Here is an 11,684-nt window from a genome sequence, read left to right as displayed (position 1 = left end):
ACAGGTTCACTCATCATTAAAATAAGCATATTCACACTCCCACTGAGCCAGTTTGAGACTTCCAAGACCAGCACAGTATATGAATGAGCCTAGTAAGAGGTACATAGTGCGGACTCTTAGCCACTATTTTTCAAATTTGGGTCAGTCTGAGGCACCATGACTGAAAAATTATTGCCACGAGCATTGTAAATTAATATTTAATATCGCCTTGAAGTGCTTTTTGAGGAAATTAGCCTTCATTACTGAGGCATCTCTCCTGTAAACACAGAAAACAGAAAATACCTCTGCTGACAAGGGCAGCATTGTAGGGCAGGGAAGAAGAGTAAACATTGAATCTGCGGGAAGAAGTGGACTGATTCAGCAGCTGAATCAATCAGGCATGTGCATCCCTTCTCCCCAGCAGTGCCCCAAGCCTCAGGATCTGCAGCACCCCACCCCACAGCTGGTGCCACCTCTACACCAGGCAGCAGCACACCCTTGCCCCCCAGACCAACCAAAATGGCAAGGTGCAGATGTCAGCCCCTACCAAACATGCCCCAAGGACACCAGGACCCCCCCAACTTGTGCCAGCTGGGTGGTTTGTGGCGCACTGATCACAGCCACAGCCACAGCCATGGATGCTCCGTCCTGTGACCTTCCCTGGAGGGCAGTGAGGGCGTGGGGCTTCCATGGCGCTGTTTCCTTCCCGTGTTTCGGGCCATTTGCACGGCCCAACTGGTGCTGGAGTGCGTATTTTTGGCAGTGGCTGGGGAGGTTCCTCTGCAGCTGAGTACAGCCAGCCAAACTCAGCTGGCACAAGGCAGGGCTTTTCAAAATGTTCTGTGCTCCAATCGGAAAGCAGCCCAATGCTACTCTTCTCAGAAAAGTGCTGCCCTTGTCCTCTTTTAATGAAAGCGAACTTGGTATTCAGTAGGAGCAAGCCAGAGCTATTTCAGACATGGAAGACAGCAGACACAAATCAATAGAAAAAAATAACTTCTTTTTATTTACAAAAAAATCCAAATATTGGATGCTGTAAACAAAATTCACAATCTGTTCCCTCTAGAGTCTGTTTTCCATCAGCTCTTTTTCTGTCTGTGACAAAGCCTATAGTCAAAATGTTCCAAAAGAGCAATCCAAGGAGCAGTTTGCTGCAACAGGATGCCTTGCAGAAGGCAACAGTTGTAAGGAAATTTGAGGGAAAGCAAATCTGCACAGACTCCTACAGACTGCAGGAGCCTGCAGTGCCTTTAGCCAAGACGTCTTGAAATTTGCAGGCCATTTTTTTTTACTATTTATTTTGTTAGCAAACCACTATTACAACAGCAAAACAGTACACTGATTTTCTTTCTTGCAAGGGAAATTCTCTGCATAAAGAAAACCATACAAAAGTATATATTCAAATAGGAGCTGAATATGCAAATACAATTTTTCCTTTTCTGTGCTGTTTTATCTAACACACTTCATTTTCTCAATTAAAAAAAAGCGCCTTTTTTGAACCGGTAGGAGCTTCTGATTAGATGCAAACCAAGCATTTAGTAAGAGCTGTTTAGAGGATTTGTGTGAAGGCCTTTGTGCAAGATAAAAAATACTTTAAGTGCAATACAAGAAACTAGAAAAATATCATCTTTTTGGTCTTCTAATTGCCCTTCTATTTTTAGGAGAAATGTTCTTGCATTTGAGAGGACAGCTACATCTAAGAAGAAAAAAAAGAAGAAAAATCCATTTAAAAGCTCTTGGTTGTTTCACGATCGTTACATTTAACCAAGTTTAGCGCCCTGTTGGTTAGCAGGAAATTCAGCGGTGGCACAAACAGTTTTACTGTAATCAGGTCAATGTCTTTAATCAGTTCAGCTCTTTAAAAGGGGCACTGTCTTCTGTAGCACAAGCTCTAACCTTACGGCTGATTGGATGGGACAGATCAAGTCTACAAAGCAAGAACACGGTTATTAACTTTAAAAGTACCAGTGTGCTGAAGAGGAGGGGAAAAAATAGTTAAAAAGAAGTCAGATTTTATGGAGGGAAAGGTGTGCAAACCACAGAAATAAACCAGCTTTGAAAAGGAGTTCTTATTTTACTCTTGGCCTGAACTCATGCCTTCTTCCCACCTCTAACACCAGGCACATTTAAAGTTACCAGTCACAAATAAAACAAAGCTCCACCAGTTCCACCACTTCATCATTAACATATGCAAAACAGATCTGGAATACCTATATAATATATATAAAAACATATTATATATGTATCAAAATGCAAATGCCAAAAGGTGCAGTTTAGCTCAGAGCCCGGCTGTATGCACTACAAGGTAACTAGCTGCTGTCAATCAAAAAAAAAAAAAAACCCAACCTACAATTAGATTTGAGCTGAGAGGAAGTAATTCAAAACCTTCTTTCAAGCAATGGCAAAAAAAAAAGGGTCCTTCAAAGGAAAACCAGCGCTGTATCATGTATTATCAGCATTCTGTGGTTGTGGCACAGCTATAGATTCTCAAACTCTTTTAAAGAGAGGATGAGTCATTTATTTGCCACAAATAGTTGTGGGAGAGAAGATACACCACACTACCAGCTGATCCTATTTCCCCAGCGCTCCCCTCGCTTCCGCTGGCGAGCCAGGAGCAGGAGGAGCGGGAGCCAGGAGCACCCAGCCCGGAGCGAACCTCGCTGGGACCAGCGGCCAGCCCAAAGGAAGGGAAGGTCCCCGGGGACAAGGTCTGCACGTCAGTGCTAGCATGGCAATGGACCAGCTCCTGAGCTTCCTGAAGGACTCGCGGGGAAGGTGCTTCAGTAAACAAATCGGGTTCCTATTAAAGTGCCTGCAGAGTGAAAAGTACAAAGCGCGACAAAAATAGATGTACCTTACTCACTCCATAGGGAAAACACGCTGCCAGGACACGAGTCCTCTCCCTCTCTCTGCCCCTGACTCCAATGCCAGACCGTGCCTGTGGCCAGGCAGGGCACAGATGGATTTCCTTCAAAAGCCTGAATTCCCTTTTTTTTTCTCCCCCCTCAGAAAGAAAAAGCAAACTATCAGAGTCAAGTGTCACTTAGTCATTAGGTTTTCAAACCACAACAAAGAATTTAACACCTTCAGAGATGGCACTGAAGTGAAAACAACAGCGGAGGAGGTTGGTTTTTTTCCCCCCTGCTGGTCTTTCGGGAGAGGAAATGAAAGTGAATAGCTATTGTTCCAATGTAAAGTGATTCCATTTAAATAAAGTACAGTACTAAAATTGTAAATGCAGTGTGACAACCAGATCAAAGATGTTTAATATTTGCATAAAAATATATATATATATATAATATATATATAAAATATAATTTTCAGCAATCGTGCAACACTCTTAAAAAGGGTTCATTTCACATTTGCTAAATTCTAGTGGTCCTGGAATGCATAATGCATTCTATTAAAAATACTCCTGTAAATATTAACAATTAGTGTTCAAATTACCAACTAATACAAATATTCTTTAGCTGTCAGGGGGTTTAAATAAACCTATCTTTGATCCACGTTCCACTGAAATTACACATCATGGAGGTATGCAGTCACAACATTAGTGGGTTAAATGTCAAAATGGCATTACAGTACAAAACAGTTAAAAAAAATCAGCTAGTCATATGTTTCTCCATCTGTGGAATTACTATGGCTCACAAGCAACCCACTGAATTACTGTAATCCTTGTTCTTGCAACCAAAGACATTATCTGAATCCCACCTTAATCCTGACTGGTTCATTAACTCCAAATTTCTCAGGTGTGGGTTAAAATTTCACTGCAAGGTGCCCACTGTCCTATGACATCCTGTTGCAAACTGGAAAACAAGTAGTACTTTATTTAAACATTCCTTAATTGCTACATTTTCCTAGACCACATTAATATATATTGTGTGTGTATATATATAGATATACACCAATGACATGTACATATATACACACACAAACATATATACACACATACACACACGTACCTAGGATAATAGCACACCGACAAAACATTAACTCTATACAGGTATTTGCCAAGAAAAAAAATAGGGCATTTCCTCCACCACTTATTCACAAGCTTATGGGTTGGTTTGCTTTTTTTTAATCCTTGTGTCCCTGATAAAACAAAATGCATGGTTAAACCACAAAACTATATAATTTTTTTCTCACTTCAAATTTTATGAAGGCATCAGGCACTTTTGATTACTATTGGTGTGTACAAATATAGGAACATCTCCTTTTACATATATATATATTTATATATATATACTCTACTGTATCTTCTTTGCTTGGATAACTTTTTTGTGAAATCTTTGGTCCTTAAGTATATACTTCTTGCCACAGCTGGTTTTCCAGCATTCTCACATTTTTAAAATGTGAGGCATGCACACAGCTGGAAATAATGGACTTTGTCATCGTACATGTTTCTGCTTCTATAACTGTACCAATCCACTACTGTTCATTTGGAGCAAGCTGTTTCTGGTAAAGCATTCTAGTCAAGCAAGCTATACATTCTACATGGTCAATCCATAGACGGCACTTGCTGCAAGCCCCAAATGCAGTAATTCCAATATACAACTTTATTCAGCTTATCTCTGCTTTATGCCTCTAACTTTTAACTCCTGAATATATATAGAACTGTTTTTTGTGAAGTTTTTTTTTTCTTTTGTTGTTTTTTTTTTGTTTTGTTTCTTTCATATTCTCCCTTTTGCAGATCCCATTCTAGAGTAAGAATAAAAATAAAAGAAAATAAGGCTTTCCCACCTTCTCTATGCCAAAGCTATGGGAGCAGATATTGCCAACCCATATTGTCATCAGGCATTCCTCCCTCACTTATTTCAGGGGAAGCTGGTTGCTTTTAATGACAGGCCTCTTGTGCTCTCGGGCAGGATCCAATTATTTTGGGGTTCTTTCTTGATCATGCTCCCACTAATTATTAGAAGAATCACAAGCTTGTCCCAAGCTTGAAAACTAGAGCAGATCATCATTGCACAAAACACCCCATTTCAGAGGGACCCGTCGCCCCTTCCTACACCTTAGAGAAAGTTCTCTCCACGGGGTCTACTAAGTTCAGTTCTTAATTACAGGGCAGCCAAGTAGAGTATGTGTGCTGCTGGCAAGGGAACACCGTCTGAACCTGGGCAATATAGTAATTGCTGAAGTTGGCATCTGCTACGTATGGGGCTGGCTGGTAATAGCAGGTGACATTGGCCACGTTGGGGATGATATTTTGCTCGGCTAGGACCCGGATGGCCAGCATGGTGATCAGATTCAGAGTCTGTCTCCTCTCATGTCCCATCAGGCACACTGTGCTCTCATTCACCACACCGTGAAGGGTCATGAGATAGTCATACTTGCGGTCTTCTAATCCCACAAAGTGGTTCTGCAAGTAGGACTCCAGCTTTCTCTGCTGCTCGCCAATGTCTGAGAAGTCAATGAAAAACCTCGAACACATGTATCTCTGCAGGGATTTAATCTCAGATTCAGAGGCTGCCCTAAAGCCCCTTACCAAAAGGTTGCAGTACTTCAGAAGACCACCTCCTCTGATTTCTTCTGGGTTTCTGGTGGCAATTATCTTGTTGCAGAGGTGATCAAAGGCTTCCTGGAAATCCCCATAAACGCTCTCACCAATGATAGTTGGGTGAAAAGTTTCAGTCATCGGATTCTCTGAGCACTCATAAAAAAGCAGCAGGGAGTCCAGCTTGATTTGAAAGGAATCGACACTGAATTCAAACTGCCGCCTCAGAGAGTCCACAAATTTCAGCTCCACGTTTTTGCCACTGTTATTGGACAGGGAGATAAGACTCCATCGGTCTGAATCATTGCATACTTTTACCATTTTCTGCACATAAGCCTCCTATAATCAGAAAGACAAAATGAGCAAATCAAGACAAAGATCCAAGAAATTTCTCCTTCACTGCATCTGCTCACCCCTCCCAAGCCCCCCTGCTCCCTCCCCCCACATTTGCATTTCATGAAAGATTTCACAGAGGCTGCAGATACAAACCACAGAGTAAGTGCTTAATGTGAGAGCTCAAAATGCTGTCACTGCAAGGGTATGACAGGGGAGGGAGAGTGTTCTGCTGGGACTGTGTCATGCAAGGGAAGCATACAGCAACACTACCTTGTTCAGTCACTTCTAAATACATCTACAGACTAAGTCCATGGCACATCTGCCAAATATGCCTGCACCCATATGCAGAAAGTCACTCCTGCAGTCTAAAAAGAAATCTTATTTATTGGTTTTCACTTCTCTACTTCCCAAAGAACAAGTTAGACAATGTTCATTCCCCTCAATCCTACCAGTGCAGGTTCACAAATCAGTCCCGTATTAAAAAAAAATAAGTCCCTCTAAAAATCTGGAAGGATTTGGATTCAGGCTAATCAACTCAAGCGAAGTGTCTTCCAGAGGAGGGAATATGCCTCCCCACTGGGGCACTTAGCACCGCTGGAAGCATGCCTTGCAGACGGGGTTTCCTTCTTGCAGATGTTAAATCCATCTACGCTCCCCGTGCACCCGGGAACCGGGGCCGGCACACCGAGCTGCCGCCGAGCCGGGCGGGGAGCGAGGTGTGCAGCGCCTGGCACACGCCCCAGGTAAAACAGCGCTCCCAGCAAATCAACCGGGAGGGAGAACAAGCTAATTAATCCTGAAGAGCCCCGGGCAGGGCGCTTCACTGTAAACTCCTCCTTTTTTAAGCGTGGGGTGAATAAATCGCTCGGGGTTCCCGTGGGTCGCGGAGGTGCGGGGGGAGCTGCTGCACCACTCCATCCCCAGGGGGAAGGTGCCCGCTCCCCGCAGGCAGGCGCTCACACCTGCCCGCTCCGGGCGTCTGGGCAGAGGTCGGATTTACCTTGAGTGTGAGAGGCGTGATCTTCTCCTTATTCACCCCCTCGGGTAAGAAATCCAAGAGGCAGTCCAAGACCACGTCCTTCACAGTCTGAAATTCGGCTTCTCCTTTGAGGTCGGCGCAGAAGATGAGGTCCAAGTCCTTGTAGCCCAGGCCGCTGTCCTGGTGGAGGACGTGGCTGGCGGCCGAGCCGTTCAGCCGCACGTCCCGCAGGCCGATGCCCTTCTCTTCCAGCCGGCTCCGCACCACCTTGACGATCTGCCGAGGCTGCATGGCCAGCGTGGGGAAGTTACCGCGGCCGTGGATGGGGATGGTTTCGCTGAGGATGCGGTCCAGACGTTGCACTTGCTCCCAGCTCAGCACGTTGCAGTGCGCGCTCTCGCCGCCGTCCGCGGAACTCCCGCCGGCCTTCTCATCGTCTGCCATGGTGAGCGGCCGCCGCCTCCTCGGGCTGGATCCAGGCACCGCTCCGGCTCCCTGCCGGCCCCCCGGGGCCTCTCTCTCTCCGCGCCTGGCAAAAGAGGAGGAAAAGCCAGCGGTCAGCAGCTGCATGCACCCGGCGCCCGAGCTCCGCTCCCCTGCGGCCGTCCCTTTCAGCGGGGAAGCGGGGGGACACACCTACTGATCAGATTAAAATAAATAAATAAATAATTTTGGGGGTGGGGGGAGAAAAAGCCCCCCGGAGCCAGGTGGTGCTGCACGATAAGGGAAAGCGCCCGACCTGCAGCGCCGCTGTTTGCGCCGCTCTCCGCGCTCCCGCCGGGGCAGAGGCCGCCCCGCGCCGACGGAGAGGCCGCCCCGCACCGCCCAAGAGGCCGCCCCGCTCGCTGCCGCCGCAGGCTGCCGCCGTCTCCGGAGCTTTCGTAGTTCTGGCCGGGAAAGGTCCCCAGTAGTTTTTATACGGGGTTTCTCCGCGCTTCCGGGGCTCCGTGTCACGGCGCCCGCGTCCCGCCCCCTCTATCTGCATGGCCGGCCTCGGCGGTGCCCCCGGCCCGCCCACACCCGCGCACCCGCGGGCCGCCCTCCCTCCCGCCCGCCCCTCCGCAGCGCCCGGCGCGGCCGCCCCGCACCGCCCCGGGCTGGGGGAGCCGCGCAGCGCAGCCTCCCCCGCACGGCTCCGGGCAGGCAACAAGTGCAGCAGCGCTCCCTGCCCCGGACGGGGCGCGGCCCATCCCGCTCCGGCCGTGCCTCGATGCGCGCCCAGGGGCACCCAGCTCCGCGCTGCCATTCATTCCCGGTTTTTTTTTCCCCTCTGCCTTTTTACCCCCCGCCCGTCTCCCCCCCCCCCCCCCCCCGACATTCCCGGTCATCCCAGGCTCAGCCAAACTTCATACCAGAGCGACGGAATTTGGCAAGAGCCCCTCTCCAAGCAGATGCCGAGGATCCCGGGCCGTGTGGTTTGCGCTGCTCGGCTCCTGACCGAGATTTCCAGAGCCGCCTGCGGCAGCGCAGCGGCATCACGCCGTGCCTACCCGGCCCCGGCCCGGCCCCTTCCCCCGTGCCCGCCCGCCCTCCTCGCCGGCGACGGGAGGAAAAAGGCATCTCGAAGACCACGGAGGAGCCGGTGCCTTCCAGAGGAGCATCCTGCTTATAGAGTACAACTTGGGTAACCGCGGAGCCGTAAAAATGACGTGGAAGACAAGCATATTATATAAACATACCCATATATTTTATTTGCATTTTCTTTCAAGTAGAATGAATGCATCTGCTTGTTTTTCACCTGTTACGTACATACACGAACATATAGTTATTATTTAAAATGCACATAGATACTATATGCATATCGATACTATTTCAAGACAGATACTATTTAAAACATATACATACTATTTATATGCATGTATATGTTTAAAACAGACTAAGCGCACACACTCGATGCACGATGCCCCGGGGCGCAGCCCGCGCACGCCAGCGCGGTATGGACGGCGGGTTGCGCGCAAGGATGCAGAGCTGGGGGGCACGGGGGGGTCATGGACGGGGTTGCGTCACCGCTCGCAGTTTTGTGACGCATGGCAGGAGGGGCTAATGGGGGAGCGCCACGACGTGACGCGCAGCTCCCTCAACCGAGCACTTCGCCTAAAAGGGAGGGTGGGCGACACAGCCCGACGGGGTTTACTTTCTTCTCCTCCCATTTTTAGCGCGCCCCCCATTCTTCTCCCGGCCCGGGATGGGATTAGAGGTGTGGAGCTGCTCGGGAACCTCCGAACCCTGCACTCCCTGTCCCTCCGCACACCCCGGGCGGGGGTCCCGCCGCGCTGCGCCCGCCCCGTCGGGGCGCTCCCGGCCGGCGCAGCGCGGGGCACGGGCGCCCCCTGCCGGTGACGCGGGGCGGGGGCGGCTCGGGCTCTGATCCATAGCCCACGTTCCCAATGGCTTCATTGCCTTCGTTCCCTGTGTGCTCCTCACGCCGGGGCACACACGGAGCGGGGGGACTCCGCCCTGTGCCCCGTCGTGCGGCACCGCCGCCCCCTCCCCGTGCCGCTCAGGGGCCGATAACAGTGTTTGTATTGCTCCGTGTCAATGTGTTAAAGGAGAAAAAAAAGAAAGTAGAAAGCTTTTAAAATACGAACGTGTACAAGGGACTGCAGCTTAACAGGAGAAGCAGAATGTTGTACATCTGCCAGCATATTGAATAGGGTTTGCCAGCTTATTCCTTTATATAAAATAAACATTCAGAGTAAGCGGGCGGCCGGCAGGGGAGCCTGTGGAGGGGCTGAGGGGAGCCTGCAGCGGCCTGCTGGGAGCCTGGGCCACTGGCCGCACTGGCTCCTGCTGCTGGGCACAGCGAGCCCCCACTCTCCCCATCTCCTCACACCACCTGCATCCCTAGAGGAGAGGGACACTGCTCGTCTCCCCCGGGGCCCCTGGGACCCGGCCGGTGACAGCCGGGGGCAGGGGCTCCCGGGGTCCCACCACGGGCACTGCCTGCCTGCAGCACTGAGGCGACACTGCCCTCCCTGTGCAGCTGGGAATGTCGGAGAGGTTAAAACATAACCCCATTCCCAAGCTGGCATCACCCAGGTGAACCACAGTTCACTAGGGCACACGATTTAATCTTTTGAAAGGGGTAACTATGGCCTTATTTATAAGCAAATTGTCATTATCAGTAATCAGCTGGATTACTGATTGCTAGAGCAAGGACAAAGATCAGACTTGGAGTCTCATCGCATATTAAGCAAGGCCAGCTCCAAGAAACTGAGACAATTTCCTGTCTGGGAGTAACCAGCATTTCATTTAACTTGTGTTTCTCAGCATGTTGAAATGAAATTTTAGCAGTATTTTGTATACTGCAGAATGTACCAGTGCATTCACTATGCTGGTCAGTAGGATTTAATGCTATTTTGTGTTGATCTTGTTTCATTCCCCCATGAAGTGTGACTTTTGACCTCTTTTAAGTTGCTATCATTTGCCCACTTGAAAAATGGGCAGAAGGTCATAGTGAAGAACACTGATTTACTAAAGGCAAGGTGAAAGCAATCTCAGAAGGACGACCTTTACACTGCTGGGTTTTGCTAAAGGAGAAGGGCTAGCCAAGCCCTGTCCTCACCTCAACCTCCCTTTCTCAGTGTAAGCACCTGCAAATCACCTCCCACTCACTGAAAGAAGAGAGGAAATAGTTTTCAGTCAGAATCACTGCATTTACATTTTCTCAGTTCAGAAATGTGCAAAGGATGGTAATCATTACACTCTTTGTATAGATTAGGAATTATTTGCTCTGATGTGCAATCCTTTTCACTTATCTTCCCTTAATTAATGGACACCAGATAAAGGGTATTTTATATACATATATATATAAAATAAACTGTGTTAACAGAAGAGAAATAGAACTCTACCAGTGCAGTACTTTACCTAAGGTATATACTCATTATGGATTTTTTGCTCTTCTATCCTACTTGAATGTGAAAGCCCTCATCACTTTAAATCAGTAGAAATCATTAAGAATTGTAACAAGAAATTAAATTAGGGTGAATTACATTATGAGAAACTTAGAAATATTTGTATGAGTTACAGAGATAATTCTAATTACAACTGATACTGGTAATGCTGCTGCTAATAAAAACATATATTCAGCTCATGAACACGCTCTGTCCCTTTAGTGACAAACTTACTTTTGGAAGGAAAAGGTGGGGGTTTTTAAATTGTCAGTGTGAGCAGTAATTCTTTGACAGAATTTTAATTGTATTAGTCACTCAGGTTGTTTTGTGCTGCCCAAGCAATTAGTAGGAGCACAAGATGTGTGATGTGAATCATGTCTTTCTCTATGTTCGCACAATATTTTTCAATTAGTCCCTTCATTCCCACCCGTACTCTCAGTCCTGCTCTAGAACAAATGAAAATTAATAGCAACAAATGTGTTTCTCATGTATGCATTTGTGTGTATTTGCCTAATAAAGTTCTCAGTGTGAGCTCTTCATTCAGCTTGGCCACGTAGCAGACTGTGTACTCTCCAGGTGAGCTCTGCTGAATTTAGGAATTTAAGTAATTTATTGACTGAACCACATCAGCTGTGACTGTAAGGTTGTTCTGCCTCCCTTCTGCCCGAGTCATGGTGCCTAAAACAGGAGCATGCTCTTTCTGGCAGAAAAAAAGAGCCAGAAACTGTGACTCTTCGTCTGTGCCTGGTCTAGGAATTGGCTCCTGTTTAGTGCCCAGTGGGGGAAAACTTCCAGTTTAGCTTTTTCAAAGAGGAATTGAGTTGGTGTGACAGCTGTCTGCCAACATGTGTTACCTACAGACAGTCAGGGGGTTCACTTCTGAGCAGAAACACTACTTCAGTCCAAAAATTAATGTTAACTCAGACAGAGGTGTTTGTTTTTTGTTAGAAACCCAACAAATATCACTGCTGCTATCATTACTACACATTAAAAGCAGCAGCCA

General features: G+C 47.8%; 1 protein-coding gene across 2 annotated transcripts; it reads right to left on the bottom strand.

Moving 5' to 3' along the window:
• Positions 1–958: 958 nt before the first annotated feature.
• On the bottom strand, positions 959–8,262 carry TENT5A (terminal nucleotidyltransferase 5A). 2 transcript variants are annotated; one of them, XM_063152862.1, is made up of 3 exons: positions 8,141–8,262; positions 6,810–7,317; positions 959–5,812 (listed from the first exon to the last, which is right to left on the bottom strand). In XM_063152862.1, the coding sequence occupies exons 2-3, from the start codon at positions 7,230–7,232 to the stop codon at positions 5,033–5,035; spliced, it is 1,203 nt and encodes a 400-aa protein (XP_063008932.1). In that variant the 5' UTR covers positions 7,233–7,317; positions 8,141–8,262; the 3' UTR covers positions 959–5,032. The 2 variants fall into 2 exon arrangements, with proteins under 2 accessions (XP_063008932.1, XP_063008931.1); XM_063152861.1 differs by lacking the exon at positions 8,141–8,262 and having other exon boundaries at positions 6,810–7,373.
• Positions 8,263–11,684: the final 3,422 nt, after the last annotated feature.

Source organism: Melospiza melodia, chromosome 3 (genome assembly GCF_035770615.1).
Source record: "Melospiza melodia melodia isolate bMelMel2 chromosome 3, bMelMel2.pri, whole genome shotgun sequence".
NCBI classification, from domain to species: domain Eukaryota; kingdom Metazoa; phylum Chordata; class Aves; order Passeriformes; family Passerellidae; genus Melospiza; species Melospiza melodia.
This window is presented reverse-complemented; position numbering and strand designations above follow the sequence as displayed.